Source organism: Schistocerca gregaria, chromosome 2 (genome assembly GCF_023897955.1).
Source record: "Schistocerca gregaria isolate iqSchGreg1 chromosome 2, iqSchGreg1.2, whole genome shotgun sequence".
In the NCBI taxonomy this organism is placed as follows: Eukaryota; Metazoa; Arthropoda; class Insecta; order Orthoptera; family Acrididae; genus Schistocerca; species Schistocerca gregaria.
This window is the reverse complement of record NC_064921.1, coordinates 748,908,976-748,921,117: the sequence shown is the minus strand read 5'-3', so window position 1 is coordinate 748,921,117 and position 12,142 is coordinate 748,908,976. Positions and strand designations below refer to the sequence as shown.

The 12,142-nt window shown below is 46.7% G+C and overlaps 1 protein-coding gene across 4 annotated transcripts in view; it reads left to right on the top strand.

The window, feature by feature from the left end:
* Positions 1-12,142, top strand: part of LOC126334926 (glutamyl aminopeptidase-like) — a 431,383-nt gene that overhangs the window by 306,080 nt on the left and 113,161 nt on the right. For 3 of the 4 annotated variants that reach the window (XM_049997649.1, XM_049997652.1, XM_049997651.1), the window contains one exon: positions 11,179-11,591. The exons of the other annotated variant lie outside the window; for it this stretch is intronic. In XM_049997649.1, coding sequence (XP_049853606.1) covers positions 11,179-11,591 — 413 coding nt within the window. The remainder of the gene's footprint in view (positions 1-11,178; positions 11,592-12,142) is intronic. 4 annotated transcript variants of the gene reach the window in all.

Below are 12,142 nucleotides of genomic sequence, written 5' to 3'. Positions count from 1 at the left end.
GGCACACAGTTTTAATCTGCCAGGAAGTTTCACTTGTTGTCTTATACAGCCGTTGCCGACCGCGGCGTCATATTCTGCCTGTTTACATATCTCTGTATTTGAATACTCATCCCTATGCCAGTTTCTTTGGCGCTTTAGTGTAATAAAATGACGAGAAACTACCTATTAGTAGTTAAAGGCTTCCCATATATGATGCTTTTAGAGTTATAACATTATGCTTTGAAAGTATAGCTTTTCAATGCTACGATGCAATGACGATATGTCAAAAGCACACCGTTTTCGTACAATTTACCATAGTTAAGTCCATGCATATTATAAAAATGTACGTGTGTTTGTTTCACATGTTCTCCTAAACCACTCGACCGATTTCGACCAAACTTGGTACGTATATCAGTTACCGTCTGGAAAGAATCGCTGAGGGGATACGAACCATCCACCTCTCAAAGGGGTGGGAGTGGGATGAAAAATAAGTGTAGCCCACGACGCGCGAATACGCAGATTTAGTTATTTAATTTTTAATTTATTCCTTCTTTACTACTATCCGTATTGGCGACACACTTTGCAGACAGTGTCCACAGACACCCCTGAATTTATCTGCAGAATTATATCATTGTACAACAAGTAGTTCAGGACATAAGACGTCATAAATACTGAGATGTGTGAAAAACTGCCGCATCATACTTGACCTTTAAATTGATTGCTTCTTTGCTACTCTGTTCGCAACACATTTGTGACAGTATCCACATATGCCGCTGAATGCACCTACAAAATTATGTCATTGTACGACCCCCCAGTCAGGCAGCAGCCGCTGGCGAAGACAGACGAGCAATCGGGAAGTAACGGATTTTGTGACATTTTACGAGTTCCTAATCAGGAGCGAATTATATAGTTTCATATGCATTGTTTTGTGGTTTAGTTTTTTGAATTACTGCGAGTTAATTTAATACTTAACAGACAGTGTTTTTGCGTTTTCCTTAGTGTCGGAATGTAAACCGATTTTGTGGCATATTACAAGTTCCTAACCAGGAGCAAATTATTTATCTGGCCTGTGTGCTTTTGTAGTCTAGTTTCTGAATCTCTGCGAGTCAATGTTATTTATTACACACAGTTCTCGCGTTCTCATCAGTGTCCACAGTGGAGTTCCGTAGCACATGACGATAGTCGTTTGTCTGTCTGTGTAGTGCAGTTTCCCACCGTCTTTAGTATGGATAGGGACTGTGAGTACTGTGTGAGGATGCGAGCCGAGTTGATGACACTTCGCTCTCAGCTCCAGGCTGTGTTGGCTTCAGTTAAACAGCTTGAGCTGCAGTGGATGGGCATCACTGTTGTGGGCAGGCCATTGGGATCCAACGGACGTCCAGCACGACCCACGAGTCCGCCAATCGATCCGCACCGCTGGCGAGCCCAGTTACTGATCGCATTGAAGCTGACCCTCACCCATGGTCGAGTGGGAGGTTACATTAGGGCGTGGCAGGCAGCGAAAGACTTCCGGGAAGGGCGTAGGGGGGGGGGGGGGAGGGGGGAGGGCGGGCGAATGTAAGGCATCTTCGGTTAATCTGACAAACAGATTGAAGGTGCTGTAGGACGCAGCCAACTGCAGGTGGTGGCTCACGTCGACACCAATAATGTGTGTCGCTTTGGATTGGAAGAGATTCTCACTGGTTTCAAGTGGCTAATAGAAATGTCAAAGGTTGCCAGTCTTGCTTGTGAGATGAAAGCAGAGCTCACCATTTGCAGCATAGTCTGAATCAGAGGCTCCGACGGGTCTGCAAACGTGTAGTTGAAGTTTCCTCGTCCTGCGCCATAGGGTGGTGGGGTTTCGGGTTACGCTAAATGGGTCAGGAGTCCATTAGACGCAGGAAGCGGCTACACTCGTAGCGGGAGCTGTGCGACGTGGACCGGGCTACTCTTTAGGTTAGAGGGTCTCGGGGAAACACGAAAGGGCCTCAGTCTTAAAGGGTGCAGGTTGAACACAGGAATAACGTGGATTTAGGAACGATCGGTATAACAATTTCAAACTGTCGTAGCTGTGTTGGGAAATCTCCAAGCGCTAATAGAAAGCACTGATGCTCAAATCGCTATAGACACTGAAAACTAACTAAATCTGGAGATAAGTTCAGCCGAAATTTTTGCGAAGAACCAAACGGCATTCATAAAGGATAGGCTAAGTACAGTTGGCGGTGTCTTGTTTGTTATTGTTGGAAGAAGTTTACCTTATAGTGAAATTGAAGTAAATAGTTCCTGTAAGTTAGTATGGGTAGAGGTCATTCTTGACAACCGGAATAAAATAATAACTGCCTCCTTGTACTGATCTCACAACTCAGATGATAGAATTGCTGAAATGTTCAAAGAAAACATAAGTTTAATTTGAAACACAGAATTAACTAATTATAGTAAGCAGTGACTTCAATTTAACCGTCGATATGTTGGCGAAAATTCATGTTTAAATCCGGAGGTACGTATAAAACATCATCCGAAATTGTGCTAAACCTGGACTACCAAAACGACCATAATGAGATTTTCACTCTGCAGCGGAGTGTGCGCTGATATGAAACTTCCTGGCAGAATAAAACTGTGTGCCGGACCGAGACTCGAACTCGGGACCTTCGCCTTTCGCGGGCAAGTGCTTTACCATCTGAACTACCCAAGTACGACTCACGCCCCGTCCTCACAGGTTTACTTCTGCCAGTACCTCGCCTCCTACCTTCCAAACCAGGCCCTGGCTAAGCCATGTCTCCGCAATATCCTTTCTTTGAGGAGTGCTAGCTGCAAGGTTCGCAGGAGAGCTTCTGTAAAGTTTGGTAGGTAGGAGACGAGATACTGGCAGAAGTAAAGCTGTGAGGACGGGGGGTGAGTCGTGCTTGGGTAGCTCAGATGGTAAAGCACTTGTCCGCAAAAGGCAAAGGTCCCGAGTTCGCATCTCGGTCCGGCACACAGCTTGGATCTGTCAGGAAGTTAATTACCAGCAATTTCTTTCTCTTTCAACAATTTGGGATGCAGATGACGAAGCATCCATTGTAAATCAAAGAGGAAGTAAGAAGCTGTGATCTTCATCAAGGAATTCCACAAACATTTAATCCCCGTCCCCTCGTGGCCGACCGGTTCTAGGCGTTTCAGTCTGGAACCGCGCTGCCGCTACGGTCGCAGGTTCGAATCTTGCATCGGGCACGGATGTGTGTGATGTCCTTAGGTTAGTTAGGTTTTTAGTAGTTCTAAGTCTAGGGGATTGATGACCTCAGATGTTAAGTCCCATAGTGCTTAGAGCCATTTTTAAACCCATCCCCTCACAACAAAAAAATTAGGTTTTCCTAGTTTCCAACAACAGCTTAAAGCGCATACTGCAGTGGTACCTATGAAAAGGATAAGCCCCATTTCCTTATTTATTTTTATCCACTCCGAGCTCATGCTCAGTCTATAATGGCCTCGTCCTCGACGGAACGTTAAATCCTAATCTTCAGTCCTTGACTTTCTTTCCTACAGCAATTTGCCAAAAACTATATCGTGTTAACTGGAACGGTCTTCTGTCGTCTCTAAATTGTATTTGAACGAGACGTTTGAAACAGTGATCCAATCCGAGAACTCTGGGAACCAAAAACCTGTTAATGCTTAGGTCAAGCGGAAGGCCATCGGGAACGAGGATCAAGTGAAAGAAAGAAGCTTTACCCTCCATTGCAAAAATTAATTGGTTTTTGAGGAAACTTAAAACTATAACAATTTGTGCACATAGAGACAGGAGGGTATAGTGTGTCTCTGGCTTAGGGCCGCATGTTCTTCGACGAGAAACATATATTTATTACTGTACTCAAGACAAATGAAAAATGACACAAGAATACAACGAATACCGATGTCATGATCCTTCCGGACATGTCGACATTTCCCCCCACACACTCCAATTAATGGAACAGTACTGGGGTCCCACTGAGTATGGTAACAGGCACACTTTCTGACACCTAACTGCGGGCTACTTACTACTTTTCCAAATGCGCACGCCACGGTGTATGTGATGAGTGCTCCACAATATGTACATCTATGGTCCACTACCAGCTGTACAGTGCACAACGAAGCATACTCCGTATCGATATTAACCATCTTTTGTCCTACTTCATTTTTGTATACAACAAGGGTAAAATGATTTTTATAAGCCTCTAAGAATAAGAGGCCCGTATCTAAGGAGGGCCAGCAAGTTAATTACTTGATTTGGAAGTGTAACTGGTAGAGAGCGGCCAGTTGCCCTTCATGTCGCTATCCCTTTCCCTACCAGTGTACTCCAGCTATCTGCCTAAAGTGTTTATCCCATGTGAAAATGTTCGAGCATCTTCAGTATGTTTGCGAATCGTGGAATTGAGGCGGACGTGGGTACCAGCCCGATATTCACTTGGTCGGACGAGGGAACCCGCCCAAAAACCACATCCGGGCTGGCTGGCACGCCGGCCATCGTCGTGAATCTGTAAGGAATATTCGATCCGGGGCCAACACCCCCGAATCCCGGAACTGACGTGCTAACGTGCGCGGCTATTCGGGAGGGTTTTAAATATTTATTTAAGTGCCTTAATCTTTTTCCCCTTATTCTCTTCATCCCTACCTGAGACGTCGCGGGCAAGTGCTTTACCCACTGAGCTACGCAAGCACGACTCACGTCCCGTCCTCACAGCTTGCCTTCTGCCAGTACCTCGTCTCCTACCTTCCAAATTTTACAGAAGCTCTCCTGCACACAATTTTAATCTGCCAGAAAGTTTCATATCAGCGCACGGTCCGCTGCAGTGTAAAAATATCATTCTGGAAACATCCCCCAGGCAGTGGCTAAGCCATGTCTCCGCAATATCCTTTCTCTCAGGAGTGCTAGTTCTGCATGGTTCGCAGGAGAGCTTCTGTAAAGTTTGGAAGGTAGGAGACGAGGTACTGGCAGAAGTAAAGCTGTGAGTTCGGGCCGTGAGTCGTGCTTGGGTAGCTCAGTTGGTAGAGCACTTGCCCACGAAAGGCAAAGGTCCCGAGTTCGAGTCTCGGTGCGGCACACAGTTTTAGTCTGCCAGGAAGTTTCATATCAGCACACACTCCGCTGCAGAGTGAAAATATCATTCTGGAATTATCAAATAGAGCTCCGTGAGAACAACGGTGACTGTCTGCGAGACATATCAATTGAAGTTCTTTGACAATCTCTGTTGCACTTTCATGCGGGCTATGTCGACCCGCTACGATCGTGGCAACGCGTCTTTGAATTCGTTCAGTGTATGTTGCCATGGCTATTTAATAAAAGCTTCAAACGCTGAAGCTGTATTCTAGGTCTAGAGTTGGACCCACTAGCGCCTTGTATGTTGCATCCTCTACAGATTCATTGCATTTTCCCAGGACTTTCCCACCATATGCGTCTTCCATTCGATAGCAGCTGTCTGCGCCCTTCCGCCTCATAAAAAAAAGCATGCTCATCACAAACCGAATTTGAATCCTGCATCGGCAAACACACAGATTTATCAATTCAGTAGCAGCTTGGAGAAAGGTGGAACATGTAATGAACACTGGCTACTAACAAGAGTATTCAGAATCATTTGTCATGAAATCTCAAAAAGATTTTCTACCCCTTATCGAGAAGTTAATAAGAGCTGTTCACCCCCCTCCCTCTTTTCCTCTCTTCTCTTCTCCATCCCCCACCCCTGTCACATGCCACCTATCTAGCTCAGCTCCTGCGTATACTCATGCCACGATTGTTCAATGCCTCATTTTCTGGCACGGTTCTATCGATGGCGTAAAAGTGTTACAGTTGGAACGCCGTCCATTTTGACAGTAATCTTTGTTTATCCGATCGGCTTTAGGGCGCTGCATCCCTTGCTTTGTTCTTTCATCTTCATTTTGATCAAGTAGTGCTTAAACTAAAAGTTTGCGAGCGACAGTTTCCTTTTACGTTTCTCATGAAGGATTAACCTTAGCTGTTTTGAATTCACCTTTCCTCTCTAGCATATCTTAAGTAAATGCACCAGTCTGCTAGTCAGAACGAAACTTTCATTTTTTTAACATTTCACTTGAATGCCCTCGTATACTTGTGATTCTCTGCTTCCAAGTGAGGCTTTCATTGACCATACGATGGTCTAAATACCACATCTACATCTACATGATTACTCTGCAATTCACATTTAAGTGCTTGGCAGAGGGTTCATCGAACCACAATCATACTATCTTCCCAACATTCCACTCCCGAACAGCGCGCGGGAAAAACGAACACCTAAACCTTTCTGTTCGAGCTCTGATTTCTCTTATTTTATTTTGATGATCATTCCTACCTATGTAGGTTGGGCTCAACAAAATATTTTCGCATTCGGAAGAGAAAGTTGGTGACTGAAATTTCGTAAATAGATCTCGCCGCGACGAAAAACGTCTTTGCTTTAATGACTTCCATCCCAACTCGCGTATCATATCTGCCACACTCTCTCCCCCATTACGTGATAATACAAAACGAGCTGCCCTTTTTTGCACCCTTTCGATGTCCTCCGTCAATCCCACCTGGTAAGGATCCCACACCGCGCAGCAATGTTCTAACAGAGGACGAACGAGTGTAGTGTAAACTGTCTCATTAGTGGACTTGTTGCATCTTCTAAGTGTCCTGCCAATGAAACGCAACCTTTGGCTCGCCTTCCCCACAATATTATCTATGTGGTCTTTCCAACTGAAGTTGTTCGTAATTTTTACACCCAAGTACTCAGTTGAATTGACAGCCTTGAGAATGGTACTATTTATCGAGTAATCGAATTCCAACGGATTTCTTTTGGAACTCATGTGAATCACCTCACAGTTTTCATTATTCAGCGTCAACTGCCACCTGCCACACCATACAGCAATCTTTTCTAAATCGCTTTGCAACTGATACCGGTTTTCGGATGACCTTACTAGACGGTAAATTACAGCATCATCTGCGAACAACCTAAGAGAACTGCTCAGATTGTCACCCAGGTCATTTATATAGATCAGGAACAGCAGAGGTCCCAGGACGCTTCCCTGGGGAACACCTGATATCACTTCAGTTTTACTCGTTGATTTGCCGTCTATTACTACGAACTGCGACATTCCTGACTGGAAATCACGAATCCAGTCGTACAACTAAGACGATACCCCATAGGCCCGCAGCTTGCTTAGAAGTCGCTTGTGAGGAACGGTGTCAAAAGCTTTCCGGAAATCTAGAAATACGGAATCAACTTGAGATCCCCTGTCGATAGCGGCCATTACTTCGGCGAATAAAGAGCTAGCTGCGTTGCATAAGAACGATGTTTCCTTAAACCATGCTGATTATGTATCAATAGATGTTCTCTTCGAGGTGATTCATAATGTTTGAATACAGTATATGGTCCAAAACCCTACTGCAGACCGACGTCAATGATATAGGTCTGTAGTTCAATGGATTACTCCTACTACCCTTGGTGCGACCTGAGCAATTTTCCAATCTGTAGGTACAGATCTATCGGTGAGCGAGCGGATGTATATGATTGCTAAGTAGGGAGCTATTGTATCAGCGTAATCTGAAAGGAACCTAATCGGTATACAATCTGGACCTGAAGACTTGCCCATATCAAGCGATTTGAGTTGCTTCGCAACCCCTAATGTATCTACTTCTAAGAAACTCATGCTAGCAGCTGTTCGTGTTTCAAACTCTGGAATATTCCATTCGTCTTCCCTGATGAAGGAATTTCGGAAAACTGCGTTCAATAACTCCGCTTATAGCCATGGTTCTGTTGGATATGGTTTATCCCAGACCTACTTCTGGCATTAGAAGATGCAGTCCCAGTCAGTTGTAGGGGCATGTAGGTTAACTTGGGAACCACGAGCTTTTTCACTTTTTAGCATGCTCGGAGCATTGTCAAACTGAGAGGTATGTTAAATGACAAATTCAGATAGCTAGAGATTTCAGTGCTACTGCCATTTAAACGCCAACCCAATCTGGAATGGACTATCGCTAACAATCGACAGTTTCAAAGGACACATATGCTATAGAAGCGCTGCGCACCGTGACATAATATCTAGTCCTAACAATCGACAGTTTCATAGGACACAGATGCTATAGAAGCGCTGCGCACCGTGACATAATATCTAGTCCTGTTACCGTGGCACCAGCTGGTTTGACGTCTTCAGCACCTGCCGTGCCTCCAGGCTTTACTGTCGCGCAGGAGTTGTTCCGGAGAAAGTGCTACAGTTCTCTCCCTGTGCGGCGCTGCGGTGGGCACGTGACCCCACCACTATACGATTCAGTGGCGACGCGCCAGCAGCCACCACTAGTCTGCCGTCTGGAATCCAGCTGGAATGACGTCCAGCGTGAAGGCTGCGATCCACAGGCCAGCTGGAGAACTTTTGTCGTGTGAGAATGTGCGCTCGAATATCGTCCAGTGCGGTCCCGTGCGTGAATAAAGGATCTGCCTGACGCCATTGTAGTTTTACTGCTACGTGACTGATCTACGATTTTCCCTTGCAGTGTGGTAAGCTGCTTCATTTCATCTTTCCGGCCCACCCACTGTTCAGCAGTTAGGACCATTGTGATCACCCACTGGCATAGTGAGAAACTGCACCGAGTGCTGTCTTCTTATAAGAGTCCAGAAAGTGAGTGGATAAACGTGTGCTCGATCAGTGCTGGAATCCTAGGCTACAGGAAATAGTGTTCTTTCAGCTTTTGGCTAGTTGACTCACTTGGCATAATTACCGCAAAGTAGTCTAGAAAATGACTAGCCCTTCGCTAATGTAGATTTTGGGTGCAGAATGACCGCTAATAAAAGAGTTTGTGGTAAGTAGATACATCTTTCGTAATAGCTTGTTCCTCGTCTCGAGCAAGTTTTTGAAGCGTCTTACCGGGTGATGCAAATCTGGTATTAAGGACACCAGTAGTGGGGCTTCTTCATTAACTTCTGTCCGAATACACTGAAGTTTAAGGAGAAATGGAGACCTGCAAAGTTACCGCTTCTACGACCGGCAACAATTAGCTCGAATTGCGTGACTGGTTCGTGGTTTTGCACGGTGACTTGTAGTGAACGTAGCAAGTTTGCTAGCTGACTTCGGCTGCCTCCTCGAGAACGCTATCGCGGAATTACGACACAAAAACAACTCTGGCGTACTTGTACCTGTCTTCTTGGCTTAACAGCTACGTAAAAGGCTGCACGACAGGTTTCAGTGTGCGCGCGTCGTCGTTGGGGTTAAGAACTTGACGGTGGAACGTCAGTTATATGAGCCTCACTCACATTCCTGCAACTAAATACTGCAGTGGTTCCCAGCGCCAGAAACAGATGCGACAGTGATGTTAAGTGCTTTCTCATGATATTAAACTGGTGTTTTATTAACTACCACAAATCAGCGAGAGTGTTCTTTAGCGACCACAGACTGACTTGTCCGATACTCCCCGAGAAGTTCCGCTGTGGTGCGTGATAAAGGCAGGAAGAAGCGAGAACAGACTGAATCACAGATTCATTTATTTGCAGCGGAAACTGCATGATCTGTGCAGGTTGTCCCGTCCTGCCGACACCTAAAGGATACTGCATCGGCCTCTGGCCTTGCCCACTCTGTAAGCCGCAGCCTTGAATGGGCCAACGCCGATCAGATTGCGAAAGCGGAACGGGCGCCGTCGTACCCTGTGTTTAGAAACTACGCGCGCTTTCTCGAGAACTGTACTCGGAATCGGGTGCACGTCAGGTGGGAACGGATCTCGTAGCGAGTAAGTACCAGTATCGTTGAAGAAGTGTGTGAAGAAGTTGGACAGAACTGTACGCCTAGGTACTCACTTTCCTCGGCTCGATCGTGTGTACAGTTACGTGACACGGTTGGGTCGTGTAATGCGAGCTATGTGACACGGGCGAAACATTTTCCCATCGCTTTTTGTGCCACTTCTCGTTACTTTGGAGCATCTGTAGACGTGAATACAGGCACTGACATTCTATTTGTCCTGCTGTGCCAATTCGTATCTCTTCATCACTTTCTTTTGTTATGCCGTCGTGCTTTTTCCGTTCGCCGTGTTCTCAACCGTCTCGGTAGTGAGTCGGAACTTCGCAAGTTTCGTTTTGCTTCTGGTTCCCATACCCTTTGTCTATCAGGAGTGATTAACCCATCGCCTGACATATTTTGTGATTCGTAATTGCAACAATCGTCTATTTAACTTCGTTTGAACGTTCGTCGACTAAAACGTCGACACTGCAAACCGACGAATAATTTTTTTCAGTCGTCTTGTTGCTGAATCCTTTGCCGTTTACACATTTGTGGCACTCGTTTTCTTGTTCAGTATTTGACTGTGCGTGATAAAATTGCTCCGACGTGTGTGGTTTCTAGAAGCATATTTTTACCTATTTACCATAGTTCGTTTCTATTAACGGTTTCCGTTCCCATACCTTTACGGCCAGTTTCTTCAGGGCCAACGTACGTCAGGTGTGATTTCGCGAAGGACACCATAACTAGCCTCTCGGTCGTGTTAATCACAATAGTATATTCCCTCAACGATGTTAATTTCTTTTACGTGCACTTACTGACGTGTGAGCAGTGATAAATCGGCTGGTGTTCTCTTCAACTGGATTTACGAAGTTCCTGACACTGAATCATTTACGTTTTTGTGCACTATCGCGTTTGCATCCTTAGTTGATTTCTGTGTCGAAGCAGTGACGTGGCCTGCAGAAATTTCGCTTCTGTGTCGAAGCAGTAACGTGGCCTACAGAAAATTCGATAACGCCTCTGTTGGCGTAACACATACTTACCGGCCGACCGAACCAGTTAATTATTTTACTTGTGCACACTGACAGCGGAAAAAGCGGAAACTTGATAAGGAGATACTACTGAAGTAAATGAAAAAGAACGAAACACGGGTTGTGTGACGAATTGAATTTAGCAGAAAAGCAAACAGGCGGCAGTAGCTCACTGACTAGGTCTCGCATTCCAATCAGCTGCTGTTGAAGGTAGTGGTGCGTCGTTAAGTGTTTAACGTGATAATCTCTGGCCTCGCGCCATATGATCTTTGACTTGACGATTGTCAACATCGGCGTTGCTCGCGCGCCCCTCCGTGTCCAGTGATCGTCAAACGCATCTCCCCCCCCCCCCCCCCCCCCACGCCTCCGCCCCTGCGCCATGCCACTGCACATCCCCCGGTGGCGCACGGCGGCGCTGTGCGCATCAGTGGTGCTGGCCGCGTGCTTGGGAGGCGTGGCGCTGTACCTGTGGCGCTCTCACCCCCAGCCCGCGATGACCTCCGCGGCGCCCCTAGCGGACTGGGAGTCGGGCACACGGCTGCCCGGGGACGTGCGGCCGCTGCACTATGACCTGGAGCTGCGGCCGGACCTGTCGGCCGGCGCCTTCACGGGCAACGTGTCGATTGCGGTGCGCGTGTCGGCGCCGCGGCGCTGGGTGGCGCTGCACTCGCGCGGCCTGCGCGTCTCCGGCGCCGCCCTCGCCACCGCCCCCGCAGGCGTCGCCGTGCCGCTGGAGCGCGCCTTCGAAGCCCCGCGCGCCGAGCGCTACGTGCTGGTCCCGGCGCAGCCGCTGCCGCCCGGCGACTACAGGCTCAGCCTGCACTTCGCCGGCTCGCTCGACGTCAACCTGGTCGGCTTCTACCGCAGCCGCTACACCGACAAGGACACCGGCCAACGAAGGTGACTTTTAGCCCCACTTTTTAAGCCTTTTTTTTAAAATTCTTTATTAACAAAACCATTATAATTACACAAAAATTAACCGACTTCCTTATCTCATTAGTGGGTCATAATAATTATACAGCTAATACTTAATTTGCAGCTAGTTACAATTTTCAAGTGAGCTACAGATAGTTTTTTCATACAATGGGCATTTAATTTCTAATATCTACAGCTTATACCTATAATTCCTATCGCCTGCAGCGTCACATGTGTGCCAATGAAAGATATAAACCTACTTTTGATAGCCTTGCTCTTCGAGCTAAACCCGAAGAGCGTGCCCCTGGCACTGGGCAGGCCACGATGTTGATTCGCTGCAGTTCCCTAAAAACTAAGTCCTACAAACTAACTTATCCTACGTCATTTCCGGTGCATGTCCTTATCGCTAGTATTGACCCCCACTGCCCCTAATCCTGCACGTGGCGGATTCCAACTGTGATGGAAAGTCGGCCAGTCCACGCACAGACGGTATGGGAATAGGGCTCTGGACGCAATCACTGTTGGTTGTCTTTGTT